Genomic DNA, 17,626 nt, shown 5'->3' on the forward strand with positions numbered 1-17,626 from the left:
AAAAAATCATACAGCTTTATTCTGAACTGATGAACCGAACATCTTGCTCCACTGCTCACAGAAATTGTGCTATCCTGAAAATATCCTCCGCCTTTGCACGGACAGCTTTTTCTTTTAAAACCATTAAACAATGAAATTAACTCCCAGACAGTCTAAAGTTGTCTGTAGATCAGTATAATTTCTCTCGAAACTAACCAGCAGTGTCAGCATCAGCACATTTAAACTTTAATAAGTGTAAAATGTGTTTGACTATGTAGTTAATATTTTAGGTTGTGATGGCTTTTTGATTAGTGTTTTCCTAATATTGCATGTATTTGTTATTGCTACTGAAAGTTATTTGTGATGTAATGTTTTAATATTGAGTGCACCTGCAGATGGAAACTAGCATTAGCTAATTCTAATTCTGGTACAAAACATATTTTTATAAGATTCATGTATTTTGTACATTGTCCCTGACAAATAAACTAATTAAATAAATAAATAAAATTATTGATAAATGCTTGTTAGCGACTGAAAAAAACTATAATAGCAAATAGCATCCTAGTAAAAAAAAGCATATTTCAGAGACAATCAAAGACAAGCATTATACATACATATATATATATAATTTTTTTTTTTATTATTAAAACCATACAAACATGTGTTGTAATCTGATATAAAATGAGCATTGAGACTTTGTTCCCAGTCTAAGGGTGCTAGGCACCACAAGTCCATTTTGATCTTTCTGTTTAAATGTAAGAGAGGGCACAGGGATTCCTGCTTTATTGAGCAGGATACTTATACTAAATGTGACCCATGATGCCACCTAAACTCTTGACTACAGTTTACAGAATTAATATGTATTTACAAGCATGAAAAACAAAAAACAAGTAACTATCAAAAAAAAAAAACAACAACAAAGCAACCAACATTTTTTATACATGTTACATTTATCAATGCCCAACCAATATAATGTAGTTTCATGTTACATGTAAAGTCATAGGACTCTTTCCATACACTATTTTTGGCAGTGATTCTTTTATATGGACCGGCATTTATAAGGCACATACCTTAGGCTCAAACCCTTTAGTCCTTTCATATGGGAATATGTCATACCACTTTTATGTTCAAAACACTGATAGGCTACACAATTACAGAAAAGGTTCAAATAACTGTACAAAAACAAACAGAACCCAATAAACAGAGTACATATTTTAAAAAGCTGTACATATGCAGGTTAGAAACTGCTTAATACTGCTGAAAAGTCTCTTAGCTCTTGTAGTGGAGCTTGATGTGTCTTGGTGTTTATAAGTCTTACTTTTGCTTATTAAATCATAAATGGGTAGGTAAAAACAGGCTGATCTAAAAAAAGCACATATCTCACTATAGAAAACATCATATAACTGAATATTATAAACAAATAAAATTACGGATATATTTAGATAAATTTAAACATGAATTGACACCAATGCTTTCAACACCCTTTGGCCACAAATTCAAAAGTCTTTGTGCAATAAGTAGCCTATGTTGAGTTTGACTAAAGTGTTTTTTTTTCTTCTCACAATTGCTAGATAATGCACTGCTTAACATCAGCACCAGTCATTTACGATAAGATCAAAAGAATGTAAAATGTACATTTTTCCAATATAAAAAAGAAAAACAATTAACACTTATTTACAAAGATACAGTCAAGATACAGTTATCAGCTCTAGCATTCTGCTCCACACTTTTACAACATAATGGTCCCTCTTACTTGACCTGTTGGGATTTTTTACATTTTATTATTTATTTTTTTTAATTTTATCAAAACAACATTTGGTACTTCATGAAATCACTGAAACATTGTTGATTTAGGACACTCAAAACGACAATTCGAATGATCAAAATATTACATTTGGGCTTGTAAAGATATTCCACCCTGTCTTTACTTGTTGACAGTTTAGTCAGTCTGTATTTGCACTGTCTTTTAAGTACACAATGTTCTCTAACATAAAGGTACACAATACATGAGTTAACCTACTCGGTTTAGTGGACACTGTGTACACTTAATAAGGAAAATAACATGCACTTGTAGCAACAGTGTACAACCAAACATATAGCAACAACAACACAGAGAATATTGTTTCAACGTGGCGGAAAAAGTCTCCTGTCATCATCATATAGCGATATAAAAAAAATATTCTCTATATATGTATCTATATGATTTTATTGGTCACTGCCTCTAGGACGATGAGTGAGACATTTTCAAAATAGATTGTGAACTCTTTGTCAACATTGCCTATTAAACTATTTCAATGAGTATAAAGTAATAACTTTTTTCTCATCCCACATTTAAACATTACATGCATAAGTCTGTTATATTTGTGTTATATATAACATTGTTATGATTTTTTAATACTTTTTTTGGAGGAGTTCACAGACTACTGCATAATAGCCAGAAATTTACTCTCTTCTGCGAGGGTGGTAAGGAGGGAGCTCATGTCACCTATAGCCATGTTGTTAGTGCCTAGATACATGCTGTGAAATGTAGCAGAAACATGAGGAGTAGTCAGTCGAGAGGAAGTCCGAGACAGACCCTGGAGAAAACTAGGACTGATTATGTCAGACACCATACTACCCTGCTCAAACCCATCATCAAGGATGGAACAAATATCTAAACCCACATTATCTAGGACACCTGGGCTTTCTTCTACTGTGCTGGTAACCTGATCAACCCCAGGGGACAGAATATCCTCAGAAGGTGTTTCTGTCTCTTCTGGCAAGGACTCCATTAAACATGACTGTGCTATGGTGTAAGAAGATGAAGTTTTGGACTCTGCTGCATCAAAACATTCAGCAATAAACACCGGCTTTTGCTGCTGAAAGGAAGAGCAATTGTTAGTCTGAAGATGATCATCTGCCTCAAGTTTCAGCACTGAAACCTGATTTGTAAGGGAGCAATGGGTGCCATTTCCATTTCTTAAGCTTTGCTCTTGGCATGAATGTGCAATTTGTCTGTTGCTAACCTGCTGATTGGAGTAGAACTGTGGTTGATATAAGCCTCTACGGCCACTGTTGACAGGTGGGTGGGTCATAGGAGGCTGGGGCTGGTGAGGCAGTAGTGTTGCCGGAGACAAGCTGCTGTTAGTTGGTCTTTGCAACAAAAGATTACTGCTGATTTGATGTGTTATTGCAGGATTTTGCTGGAGGTGTGTTTGGGATATAGTTGTCTGTTGGGCACAGCTAGGGCGGATAGGGCCCAAATAGATATGAGAGAAGTCTGGTCGACCAAGGTTATTGTGCCTTAATTCCATTTGGGGTATTGTGGAAGACGCAATCTTAATGCCTGGATTCAGATTGGATTGCTGTTGGGCTGGTTTTGCAATTTGTTGATGCTGATCTGGATGTCGGCACCTGTAGCTCATACCTGTTACGTGCTGAACACCGTCTCTATAAATACTTGAGTGTTGATCTATTAAATCTGTATGCAGTTGTTGTTGCTGCACAATCATGTTTCCAAAGTGACCAAAGGGGTTGCTTACTATGCCACTCTGGTCTGACCAATTTCCGCACCTCTGAGATTGCTGCCTGGGAGGTGTAACATCAGCACTACCAGAGCTCACTTCATTCCACTGGATAGGCATTGCATCTTTACTAGTGACTTCCCCTTCTGCCTCTTCCTGTTGCTGTTGTTGGCTAAGGAAGTTCTGGCCATCTGCAGTACTCGGGTCAACACTGGATCTATGGGAACTGGAATCAATGTTATGGCTGTGAGCTGATTCCTGATCATGGGAATGGAGGAACTGCACCAAATCATCTGGTAGGATGTCTTCATTGACATGTAACAGAAGACTATCCTGATCCATGGCCAATTCTTCAAGTGCTGATTGCTCCATGATGCTTGGAGGGCAGGGGGAGTGTAGACTCTTCTGAAAGCTACCTTCTTGGCAGGTGTAGTTCTGCAGGCTCAGACCGTGATCTTCTCGAACTGAGTAATGATTACTAGCAAGATGGGGTAATGAATTCATGTTGTTTAGACTGCTGAAACGCTGTACCTGTGGTAAGCCGAAAGCACTAGGATCCCGTGGGCGCACAGGGTCACTGGCTCTTCGATCACTATTCCCCGGACCTTCACCTGGGTATAGTCCTCTCCGTTGATACACTACTTGACTGCTTTGTAAGTTGTACGCACCATCACTACAGCGACGTGGCCTGACCAGTGGTGGTAGTGTAAGCTGGCCTGTGTCCTGTCCATCTCCTATCAAAGTTAGGCGAGTCTTTAGGTTCATTTTCTCCATGTTGGGCAAGGGTGTGGGAGGAGGCCCACCTGTAGCAGCTGCATATTTGGCTTTCAGGTGATAGTGTTGAGCTGGAGTAAGGTTAAAAACACCCCTTGCTCCCATCCCAGTTCCTCCGATACCTCCACTTCCACAACCCCAGCTTCCACCGCACACCATTCCACCTGAACTTCCTCCTCCACACTGGCTGGCTTCACTGGAGCGTCGAGAAGCATCAGTGGAGATAGGGTCATAAGAGTCAGTGGCACTGAGATTGTGGATACGCCGATGATGGCTGTGCTCAGACTGCGAGGCCTGGCTAGATCGGCGGCTGGAGAAGCAGGGGGAGATGCCAGAGGAGCGACGGCTGCTGCTCAGGTAAGCAGAGCTGGTGTTGCTTCCACTGCTGTCCCGCCGTTCATGCAGCAAACTCAAAACTGTTAGCTCTGTGTTGGACAGCTCAGGACGCAGAGGAAGCTGGGGAACCCCTACAGAAGTACTCCTACCAAGGCATGAACCTAATAATGAAAGATACTCTTGTTAGGAAAGGTTAATGTTATCATTGTGATGCCATGATAATCATATTTAGACATAAATAGATACGTTAACCCAAAAAGAAAACCTCTATCATATCATCACAAATATGTTCCGCAGAAGAAGAACAAGTCATGAAAACGACATGAGGGTGATGAAATAAGTAAAACAAATTTGATAAACAAATCCTTTAAATTAAGATTAAGATAAATAAAAAATAAAAACCTGCTGATCTGCACTAATTTGTTGTGTTTGGTATGTTGACAAAGTCTAAAACTAAGACTTACCCCTTCCTGTGAGGGCAGGCAGGGCCTGGCCTTTAGGGGGTGGTGGGGACAGATGTCCTAACCTAGGCAAAGCTCCATTCACCTGCCTTAACCTCTCCATCTTAACATGTTCCATCCAGCGTAGGGGTCGTCCTACACTACGGCGTGTCTGCAAAGCTAGTGTTGCCGCCATAGCTGTTGCAGTGGATACTGTAGAGTCCATAATAGGGGCATCCTCCTCCTCTTCCTCTCCTTCCTCCTCCTCTTCCTCCTCTTCATTTTCCTGGTCCTCAAGCACTGCCACCTCCCCCAGAAGCCCAATGCTGTTTACAGCAAGCTGGACTCCACGGCCGATATAGGGGCCGCTGGTGGACTGGTCACTGCCGCATGAAGACTGACTGCCAGGGCTTGGCTGAGACGTCTAAGAGAGGAAGAGAGAACAGAACATATTGTTTTAAATTTTATTCAATTTATGACAAATATGTAACAATACTGATCTTTTGACACAATTTCTACAGGTGAATACGAAGAATGCAATGGGGAGAATGAAATGCAATGTTGAGAACATTTTTGCATTCTGCCATGTAACAAGACTTAGGCAGATTTCTTCAACCATGCCACTGGAGACCACTGTCCTCAAATTTTATTTCTAACTTCAAAACACCTGCCTGCAATTTCCCAAAGACCTCAATTATCTGTTTTATGTGTGTTTGATTAGAATGGGAGCTAAATTCTCCAGGAGCAGGGTTATACTCTGTAAGAGTATATGGTAAATGTGAGCAATAACTTCTACATATTTTCTATATATTTCTGCCAAATATACTTTTCTGTTTACATAAAACTGTATTTGAATCAATTCCATCTCTATTTCAGCATGGGATGTAAACAGAAGTGTGAGAAACAGGTCCCCTTATGCGCACCATCTGCCAATACCAGAATAAAATGACCAACAGAGGGAGCAGAGGTAAGTTTGTTTGCCCCCATTTTCGGAAAACAGGGCAAGTGAACAATGGTCTCCCTTTACAGCTGTTGGGTCCTAATTAGGTTGTTTTTTGTGTGTGTTGCAAATGGATAGTGGTGCAAGAAAACTTGTATTTTTAGGGGTTCAAGCACGAAGTGCTGAAACCCTATTGTAATTGTACTGATTTTTATTATTATTAGGGGTTCAAGCACGAAGTGCTTGAAAACCTATTGTTATTGTAAGGATTTTTATTATTATTATTTTTCTTCTCCCCTAAAACGCATCGTGCAGCCCAAACCGTAAGTGCTAGAGACTTGAAACTTTGCCAAAAGGTAGTCCAAAAATCGAGGAGAGGTTATCAAAGTATGAGCCCGATTGGCCAATAGGTGGCGCTATAGCGCCAAAAACAAAAAAAAAATACTATTTTGCTTATATCTCAAAAACCCATTGTCGCACATTCAAGTGTCTTACATCATTGGAATCCTTGGCTCAAGCCGAACAAAACGTATATCTCCGATTTCATTTCCGTCATGAAAATTTTTCCGCCATTTTGAATTTTGTCAAAAACCTACTTTTGCGAACTAGTCCCTGGTTTTTTGACCGATCGGAACCAAACCAGTGCCAAAATGTTCTCTGTAGGCTGAATATCAATAATTATCGAAAAAATGTTGATATTTCGATTCACGGTTGCTAAGGGGATTCAAAATGGACGTTCAGGGCGGAGCCTATTTTACTAAAAAGGCTATAACTCCAGAAAGAAATGAGCTATCTTCACCAAACTTGGTACACATGTTTATGGGCTCATTCTTTGGTCACGATAAAAAAATCGCGACGATTGGCCACTTGGTGGCGCTATAACATGAAAAAAACACTAAAACGGCTATAACCACGCGACCGCTAGTCCGATTGACTTGAAAATTGGTATGCGGTGTCTTGGCCCAAGGCCCCATGTATGTCTATGAGGACATTGGCGTATCTCAAAAAACATGGCCGCCATCGGCCAATGAAATTTGAGCACCTATTAGACAGGGTTAACAGAGGTCGATCGGAACAAAACTCAGTGGGCATGTTTAACTCATGGTCCTAGAGGTCTGTAAGAATTTTGAAAGAAATCGGCCACTAGCTGGCGCTAATGAGTTTTATGGCTCTGCAATCACGTGGCGTTGCACACATCTGCAAAATATGCATATCATATGATAGATCTCCTCATGTTGAACAACTTTGCCTCTAGAACCATTGCTGTCAATCAAATCATTAAATAAATATTTGCAATTATGTTAAAAACCTACTTTTGCGAACTAGTCCCTGTTTTTTTGCCCAATCAGAACCAAACCAGTCTAGGACAATTCTCTGGACTCTCTAGATGAATAATTATCAAAAAAAAGTTGGTTTTTTGCATTTGGATGGCTATAAAAGGGCCATTTAGAAAAGAGGCGTGGCAAAATACACTCAAAAGCCTATAAATACTAAGGGGAAACTCAAAACTTCACGAAAATTGTTGGGTATATGTGGCATAACATGTTGAAGACACATGCAAAGTTTTATGGAGATCGGCGTATAGGGGGCGCTATAAGTGTTAAAAAGCTTTGAAAACCATTTATTCCCTATGGTGAATCTCTGTAATCAGGTGGGGTTAAAACAGCCACATAATATGCATATATTATGATAGATCTTCTCATACTGAACAACTTTGCCTCTATAACCAATACTGTCAATCAAATCTTTATTTAAATATTCACAATTATGTTAAAAACCTCGTTTTGCAAACTAGTCCTAGGTTTTTTGCCTGATCGGAACCAAACCACAGCAGTATGATTCTCTGCACTCTCCTGATCAATTCATATTTAGACTTTATAAAGTCATTATTATAATATTTAAAATCACATTTTGTCAGTTTATCACTTCATTTCACCTGATATCTCTCAAATTCATTCAGTGCTTAAAAGCCTTTCATGCAAAAGGTGTCAAATGCTTAAAAACCTTAAATGGCTTGAACCCCGCTAAATGCTGCTCGCAGCTTTAATTATTATTATTATTATTATTATTATTATTATTATTATTATTATTATTCTCCGCTAAAACGCATCGTGCAGACCAAACCGTAAGAGCTGGAAATTTGAAACTTTGTCAGATGGTAGTACTCATGTTGGGGAGACCCTGAGAAGCTATGACCCCAATTGGCCCATAGGTGGCGCTATAGCAATCAATTGCGAGAAAAGGCTCATAACTCCTAAACCGTTTGGTCCACACTCAAGTGTCATATATCATTGGAAAGCTGAGTCCTTGGCGAACAAAATGTATATCTCAGATTTTATTTCCAGTATGCAAATTTTTCCGCCATTTTGAATTTTATTGAAAACCTACTTTTGCAAACTAGTCCCTGGTTTTTTGACCGATCGGAACCAAACCAGTGTCAAAATGTTCTCTGGTCTCTGTTTATCAATAGTTATCAAAAAAAAGTTGAAATTTCGATTCATTTATGCTAATTGGCTTCAAAATGGACGTTCAGGGCGGAGCCTATTTTACTAAAAAGGCTATAACTCAAGAAGGAAATGAGATATCGTCACCAAACTTGGTACACATGTATATCGGCTCAATTTGAGGTCACGATAAAAAAATCGCGATGATTGGCCACTTGGTGGCGCTATAATGCGAAAAAAACATGAAAAGGGCTGTAACCACGCGACCGCTAGTCCGATTGACCTGAAAATTGGTATGCAGTGTCTTGGTCCAAGGCCCCATGTACGTCTATGAGGACATTGGTGCATCTCAAAAAACATGGCCGCCATCGGCCAATGAAATTTGAGCACCTATTAGATGGGGTTAACAGAGGCCGATCGGAACGAAACTTGATGGGCATGTTTGACTCATGGTCCTAGAGGTCTGTAAGAATTTTGAAAGAAATCGGCCACTAGTTGGCGCTAACGAGTTTTATGGCTCTGAATTCACGTGTTTTTTCACGCATCCACAAAATATGCATATCATATGATAGATCTCCTCATTCTGAACAAATTTGCCTCTAGAACCATTGCTGTCAATCAAATCATTAATTAAATATTCACAATTATGTTAAAAACCTACTTTTGCAAACTAGTCCCTGGTTTTTTGACCGATCGGAACCAAACCAGTGTCAAAATGTTCTCTGGTCTCTGTTTATCAATAGTTATCGAAAAAAAGTTGAAATTTCAATTCATTTTTGCTAATTGGCTTCAAAATGGACGTTCAGGGCGGAGCCTATTTTACTAAAAAGGCTATAACTCAAGAAGGAAATGAGATATCGTCACCAAACTTGGTACACATGTATATCGGCTCAATTTGAGGTCAAGATAAAAATATTGCGACGATTGGCCACTTGGTGGCGCTATAATGTGAAAAAAAACATGAAAAGGGCTATAACCACGCGATCGCTAGTCCAATTAACCTGAAAATTGGTATGCAGACATTGGCGTATCTCAAAAAACATGGCCGCCATTGGCCAATGAAATTTGAGCACCTATTAGACAAGGTTAACAGAGGCCGATCGGAACGAAACTTGGTGGGCATGTTTGACTCATGGTCCTAGAGGTCTGTAAGATTTTTGAAAGAAATCGGCCACTAGTTGGCGCTAACTCAAAAGGGAAGCTCAAAAATTCACGAAAATTGTTGGGTATATGTAGCATGACATGCTGATGAAGCATGAAAAGTTTTAAAGAGATCGGACTATAGGTGGCGCTATAACTGTTAAAAAGCTATAAAAACCATGCATTTTTTATGGTAAATTGCCTATATTGGCTGTAAATGGACTTTTCCATCTATTAATTCAGTGTTTAAAATCTTGCTAAATAAAACTTAATGTCTTTAATGCCTATGTGCTTAAAAGGCCTTAAACGCTTGAACCCCGCTAAATGCTGCTTGCAGCTTTAATTCTTTTTGTGATTGGTGTTTTCTCAACCTAGAGTTGAACAAAGATCCAGAACACAATGAAACCATATTGCAGCTCACTTATTTAAAACAGCAACAGAGTTCCAGAGCCAAATTATAAACAGTTAGCTTTATCATGCAAGCTGATATAATACTCATGAGACCATAGGCAACAATATTGTGACAACAAAGTATGCAGCATGCTTTAAATAATAAAGAAACATTACTAATAAAAGGGTATTTTACATACAGCATTAATATTAATAAGAGATGACATGATGCTGTTGACCGATGACTGAATGAATAGCCAAAATGTATCCAGATGGCCCAGACTTAAAATGATAGAATGATAAAAAAAGAGAAAAGATCAGACCTACAATGACATCACCATTCTCACCTGATCACCCACTGTCCTTATTAAGAGAGGAAAAGTAATGCGTGTAGTAGTGGACAAAAAAGATATTAAGTTATTAATTTGCACATGCAAGGCAAAATGTAGCTGGCTGTAAGCAAATATTAGCTGAGCAGTTATGAAACCAGGAATGGAAGGGTCAAAGGCATGTCCGTTTTTGAGTAAACATTTGTAAGACAAAGGCCACATACACACTGCAGTTAATTTGGTTGTTACCAATTTGGTGGTTCACCTCTTTAATCCTTAACCCCATTCTGTACACACAGTTCAGAAATGTTCAATTCTGCGTTCTAACTCACAAAAAATAAAAATAAAAATAAATAAATAAAAAATTTGCAGGTAATGACAACTCCATTTATAAAAAATCTACACAGTGTGAACAATGTAACAACTTACAACTTAATTAATTACATGTTAGATGCCAGAACACACTGCAAAAATGCTTTTTCTTAGTATTTTTGTCTTGTTTCTAAAATTTCAAAAAATTCTTACATTAAGAAACATTTACTAGACAAGTAAAACTATTGTCTTGTTTTGGAAAATAAAAAAATAAAAAATTAAGAGTAGCAAAACAATATTGTTTTAATATTATTTCGCATACCCCACTGGCAGATTATTTTGCTTATTTTAAGCAAAAACTCTTATTATTTCTAAACTATAGTTATTTTTTCCCAAAACAAGACAATTACTTTTGCTTGGCGATTAAATACCTCTTCGTTTAAACATTTTTTGGTGTTTGGACTAGAAACAAGACAAAAATACTAAGTAAGAAACATGACTCTCTTTTTTTTTTTTTTTTTTTTGCAGTGCATTGCTATGGTTACCATGGTTTCATCACAATATTAGGAGTGAGTCATATTCTGTACACACACGGAACAATAATTTAGGGGATTTACTTCTGAATAGCAAACCAATGTTTTTTTTTTTTTGTTTGTTTGTTTTTTTTATACATGGAAGGATGCTTACCATGGGCTTTTCTGTTTTAATTGCCTTGACTTGTAGACATTCGTCCTGTTTCGAGGTAGCATGGTTATACTCCCTTTGGTCCGTGATCGCTCCGAGAGGCAGTTGTCCTGGTGACCTGCTTTGTCCATTACCTCCAGGTTCTCGTGGCTGAGGTGGGGGTCGTGGGTATGTGTCCCCCCGCTGTTTTTTGGTGACATGGGCTTCAGGACCATGTACAGTTTTAACATGTTTCCGTAAACTGCTAGGGTCAGTGTATCGCTTAGTGCAACCAGGAATTTTACACACATAGGGTTTCTAAAATAAGTAAAGAGAGAAGAGCATCGGCATCAAATACAAATAAATGACTGTTCATCTTAAAACAACTTAAAGTCAACATGAACAGTGGTCACAACCCATTTTACTTCAGAGAAAAGAATATTCAATGAAAAAATGATGTAGGATGGGCATACTTTTATCCACCAAGAATGTATCACATCCTGAAAAGAGCTAGTTGGACCTGAATGTTTATCTGTTAGGGTCAATTTTGGTTTTAATGTTTACCGTAATTTATTCTTCTCCAAATCTGACAATGTTATAAGCAAAATGCCTGCTTATTTCTTGGTACATTTATGTGTGCGAATTTACCTCATTGGAGTGTGTGCGATTCTGGTGTTTGGCTCGGTCTGATGCATTGGAAAACGCTTTGTTGCAACCTTCATGTTCACACACATAGGGCTTCTCTCCTGTGTGTGACCGCAAATGTGTCTTCAGGTTCTCTAGTCTGGAGTAGGCCTTTGAACAGCCTTCAAACTGAGAGAGAAAAGGACACAGTTACATTGATTTGTTCTAGACAGGCCAAGACTTTTGCAGGAGGTGGGCTCTTACACAAAGCTGTCTCAATCCTAAAGCTGTCCTACTTACTGAAATGAGTGTCTGAAAACAAAAAATACCAAATGTATTTAATGTAATTCTCACCGTGCATTTATGAGGCTTCTCTCCTGTATGTCTGCGCATGTGAACCACCAGCATGTACTGGGCCTTAAAGGGTTTTTGCTCCCTTGAACATTCCTCCCAGCGACACACAAACTCTTTCTTTTCTCCATGGATATGGTCATTATTTATGTGCTGTGAGAGGAAGCAAAAGGTCAAAACTCATGTTAATGAATAATATAAGTATGAAACATTTACCACGCTATGATATACTCTGCTAAAATATTTTGCTTATGTCTACTTTAACAAGAGTACAGCTATTTAAAAATAAAAATTTACATCGACTAATGTTTTTCATTGTTGAATGAATCCTATTCATAAATAACATCTACTTTATATCCAGTGCAATGGCATTGTTGTGCCACTAGAGGGCTTCAGAATCACAAAATTGAGCTTAACCACTGCAGCCAGCATACTTTATATGTATTTTACAATACAATAAATATCTATGCAATAACTCAACCTCTAGAAGAGTTTCTGCATCATTAAACAAGTAGTTAGACTATGGAGTATGTCTATGGTAAAAGTGTCTCATTCTTATCTTTAGTGATCAACAGCAGCAGTGTTTAAGGAAACTTAGAGAAGTTTACTATAGAACAATCTAGATCATCACATGTTGAACATCAAAGAATGTTATCCTTGTGTCTTTTGCCAAGGCTTTATATGCAATTTGTATGGAAGCCCATTTCTGCCACATAAGAAAATAATTGCTTTTGTAAATCATAAAAAATATTGCGTAAAAAGTCATAATTATGTTATGGCATAACATTTAAAAATGATAGTACTTTTTTTCCTTATGTGACTTTTATTAGAAAACAATGATATATTTGTGTTGCATGTTTGTGAAAAAAAAAAGAAAAAAAAAAGAAATTCTGATTAATGTAATGTAAACTATCTTCTTTCTTTCTTTCTTTCTTTCTTTCTTTCTTTCTTTCTTTCTTTCTTTCTTTCTTTCTTTCTTTCTTTCTTTCTTTCTTTCTTTCTTTCTTTCTTTCTTTCTTTCTTTCTTTCTTTCTTTCTTTCATTCATTCTTTCTTTACAAACTCCCTTTTCCCTCCCGTTTCTCCTTACAATGATCTTCTTTCTCATGTGCCAGTTTCCCCTTATCTTTCAACCCCCCACCCCCCACCCCCCACCAATCTCGTCTGTTCAATATGCTCAATCTGTTGTGAGTGAGCATGGTTTGTGAGTATCAGTGTCCGATTTAAACAGGATTTCAAATAAACCCCTGTCACCTCCCATCACTTTAGGCCTATGGCCTTGCCATGACAAGTGCTGACAGTTGTGCTGCTGTGGCAACTTTTGAATCTAAGGTTTAGGAAGGGGTGGAGTTGGGGGATGTGTTTGGGGGTGAAAAATATCAAAAGTTTAGTGAAAGTATCTCTAATGCCAGAGCTTTCCAACCGCATCCCATCATCTTTCCTCGCCCCTCTTGTTGATACTGTCACCTCTGGCTTAACCAAACCCAATTACTTCCTCTCACTCGCTGTCATTTGCCCCTTCTCTCTGCTACAAGCCATCAAATCCCTGTTGCGTTTCTTCTATCTTTCTCTCAACATGCTGCCTCCACCTAGGTCCTTCTAATTTTCTCTGTGTAACCCCTTTTTTGTTTGTCTGGCCATCTCTGTCACGCACACACATGCAGCAAGGGAGTTGTGAAGGGCTGAAGGTTTCAAAGGAAAACACACAGTTTCACGCAAACCACTGAGCGAATGAGGTCAACATCTGGCATCCACACAAAGACAACAGTGTGCAGCACTTATGAGTGCTTTTCCTGTCCTGAAACCATTTGATTTAAAAGGAACAGACACAATATCCTGAACATAAGCGAGTGGGATTAATGCATTCCAACGCAACTGAGCATCTCCGAAAGAGATAGAAAGATCTTAGATGTGAGACCGGGAAGAATATGCAAGAGAAAGACAGATAGACAAGCTAAGAGAGAAAGACAAAGACAAACAGAAAAAGAAAGACAGCCTGAGTTGATTTCCCTTACATACAGAGTAGAAGAGGGGACAGACCAGAGTGACAGCTAGAAGTCCAAGAAAAGGCAAAGTGAAATGGCTTCTAAAAAAAGAGTGAGAGGTGGCAGCAGAGACAGAGAGCGGAGCTCATCCTTTATTCCTCTTCATGACACAAAGGCGGCCTGCATCACAGTCCTCCTCGTCACCTCGCTGCAGTTACAGCCAAACTTCCACAGAGTTTGGTTGAGAAACATGCACATTTGTATGAGCTGAGTGAGTGTGTATATCCACACTCTATATTTGCACTCTATTCTGTATCACTAGATGTCAAAGTCGGACTGTCATTCAAACATTTCCTTTCGACAGAGAGTTGACCTTCAATCACCTGTCTGGTTTGAGTTTGTCAACTTGTCACCATGGGAATGCCAGACCTTAATTGAGATTATAACTTTCCAAAAAACTTTGTTTTAACATCTAATTATTTTAACCAATACAATTCTGTTTGTGGAACTGCTTTCTTAAGTCAAGTCACCTTTATTTATATAGCTCTTTTATAATGCTGATTGTTTCAAAGCAGCTTCACAGTTTTAAACAGGAAAATAATGCAAGAATTTGATTTAGCTGCACAGTCGCTCTGGAGAAAACAGTGATGTCATACAGCTCAGTTCAATTAGTCACAATGGAAAATTCTGCATGGACACAGCCAGATAATTTCCATTTTCAGTGCAAATTATCATCTGGTTTAAGACATGTTTTTTTAGGAGTTAAATGGCACAAATACCAATAAATGTATTCAGTTAAAAACAGCCCAAAATGTATTCAGTTTGGACAGATTTGCTAACAGCTCGCATCAGTTCAAACCCACTTTTGCTGTTAAAAATCTACTGTCAGTAATCACTAAAGACACGGCGTGAAAAATTTGAGCTGAAAAGGCGTGGACAGTAATTTTTGCTGCTGACCTTATTGCATATGCATCTGTAGGAGTTCCCTTTCAGTCGGTCACGTTCGACGTACGTCGGAACTAGACAGACGAATTGAGGTCAGATCCCAATTCGTCGGTCTAGTTCCGACGTACGTCTCTGTTCCCTCCTTCAGGCGTCCCGAGACGTTTCCCTTTCAGACGCAAAATTTATGGGAGTTTTTAAAAGAATCATGCAAGGTCGTTTACTAAGGTTTACGCCAGTCAATTTACTGGTATTTGTGCCATTATTTAACTTCTGTGCTGCAAATGGAAATGATCTGGCTGTGTCTCTGCAGAATTTTCCACTCTCATCGGTGCTTTTGTGGAATTGCGCTTTCATGCTAATTTGCCTGGTTTAGTAAATTGGCCCATAACTTAAGGCATAGTCTTCAAGTACTATAATTTTTATTTTTATAAAAAAATTTGTGTAATCAATCCTCAATAAACCCATCTCTTGCGTGATACTGTGCCTCAAAATCTAATATGATTTCTGACCTGTAAGGTTGCCAGAATAGTAATCATACACTTTTGATAATAGGCCAGACGAGAACTGGCACCCCGACTGAGCCTGGTTTCTCCCAAGGTTTATTTTTGTCCATCATGCCCTTATAGAGTTTTGTTTCCTTGCGACTGTCGCCTTTGGCTTGGCTTGCTCAGTTGAGGACACTAAAATTATGATCTAATTTTTCAACTAAATTAAAATTAAATACTAAATTAACTGTATTAATCAACTGTATTTCTGATCTGATCAAATTGTCGCTATATGATAAATTGAAATGAGCTGATGATATTATTGTTTTCTCCAGAACGACTGTATAGCCGAATCAAATGGGTACTGCAGTACCCATTTTCAAACTACAAGTGTCAATCCTGCATACCGCACCTTTAATCACAACAGTCCTCAGTTTCTCTTACGTTTAACAATATGCTCTTACGTTTTATCAAAATCTACTGCTAAAGTTTTCAGCCCACTGTCCATTTCCGATTACTTGATTGTTGTATTGTTCTTGAGTGACTTAAATACAGAATAAATACATACATACAGAAGAGTGTCAAGATTCCCCCCTCACCAGGAATCTTTACTATTTATTTGTATTTTTGTATATTTGTGCAATATGTATATCTGAGAATTTTTCATTTTTAGTAGCTGAAAGTATTATCAAATTAATTAAAGGGATAGTTCACTTTAAAATGAAAATTCTGCCATCCTTTACTCACTTGAAACAACTTGAGAGTGAGTAAAGAAGGACAGAATTTTCATTTTTAAGTGAACTATCCCTTTTAAGTATCTAGCAGTATAATATATTTGAAAGACTTATGGAAGATTTCTGCTAAATTTGTAGAAATCACAGATTCCAAACAGATCTAAACATAGCTAAGAACCCTTAACATAAGAAGATTCCCTCAGATTATTGAATATTTGTAGATTTATTTGTCACCGACTCGATTTAAAACTATTCTTTTCATTCATTCATCCTCCCTTTTATTCCTCGCTCCAAGTGGGATTCCCTGTGGCATGTGATCTGTCTGCCGGCCGTGTCGCTCGATAACACAGAGAAAGAGCAGCAGAGAGAGATTGCAACACATCCCTGAATGCTGGTACACTCGCTTGTACAAATGAGCTTAATGCTGTCGTGCGTGATGCATGACCTGGCCACGCTGATAAAAGGATGGAAGAGGAAGCGAGGGAAGTGTTTTGGGGGGTGACACTAATGCCCTAATGGCCTGATGTAATGGCAATGGTTATTGAGCGGATGATGGCGTTGTTGTAAGCGAACGCGGCTGCAGCCAAGGGAAATAGACTAACAGGTGCTGATGCTACACGTGCAGCTCTGAGGAGAGATCTATTCATCTCCGGCCTGCCATGGTACAGGACAACAGCAACCACTGGGACTCCCAGACTCAGCGGAAGGAACAAGATGCTTACTTTTATTTGTTTGCTGTATGCAAATACAAACACATACACCTAGGGCATATAACTCCAGATGTATATATATCATCGCAGTCGGTGTATGAATGGGAGAATGTGAGGCAAAAATGTAAAGCGCTTTGGATAGCCATGGGGTCTGTTGAAAGCGCTATATAAATGCAGTCCATTTACCATAACAACACTGCTATATAAACCCACTGCCGCAAATCTTGGATGTAAACAAATAATTAAATACTGATACATTGTTTTTGAGAAGTGTGTATCAATATTTTCTTACACCCCAACGTGCATGAATGCCCTAATTTGCAGCTCCCTTAAATTAATCTGTATTGTATTCTTATCTGGCTATTTTTCTAGGCCGTGGCCTAAAATGCAGCCACACATGAAAGTGCCTATTTACACGGCAATTTCACAAAGCTCTAGGATCCGCAAAAGCATTTAGCATTATCACATACATACTAATAAATCATGCTCTCTTTTTTCTTGTCACTTGCTAAAACGCAATGAAAAAAGGAGGAAAAGCTGACA

The 17,626-nt window shown here is 38.4% G+C and overlaps 1 protein-coding gene across 1 annotated transcript in view; it reads right to left on the bottom strand.

Moving 5' to 3' along the window:
* Positions 1-598: 598 nt before the first annotated feature.
* gli3 (GLI family zinc finger 3) overlaps positions 599-17,626 on the bottom strand; it is a 258,364-nt gene continuing 241,336 nt past the window's right edge. The window contains 5 exon segments of the mRNA XM_067434871.1: positions 599-4,753; positions 5,057-5,456; positions 11,275-11,568; positions 11,899-12,063; positions 12,229-12,378. Of these exon segments, the coding sequence (XP_067290972.1) occupies positions 2,400-4,753; positions 5,057-5,456; positions 11,275-11,568; positions 11,899-12,063; positions 12,229-12,378 (3,363 nt within the window). The 3' untranslated portion in view covers positions 599-2,399.

Source organism: Pseudorasbora parva, chromosome 24 (genome assembly GCF_024679245.1).
Source record: "Pseudorasbora parva isolate DD20220531a chromosome 24, ASM2467924v1, whole genome shotgun sequence".
In the NCBI taxonomy this organism is placed as follows: domain Eukaryota; kingdom Metazoa; phylum Chordata; class Actinopteri; order Cypriniformes; family Gobionidae; genus Pseudorasbora; species Pseudorasbora parva.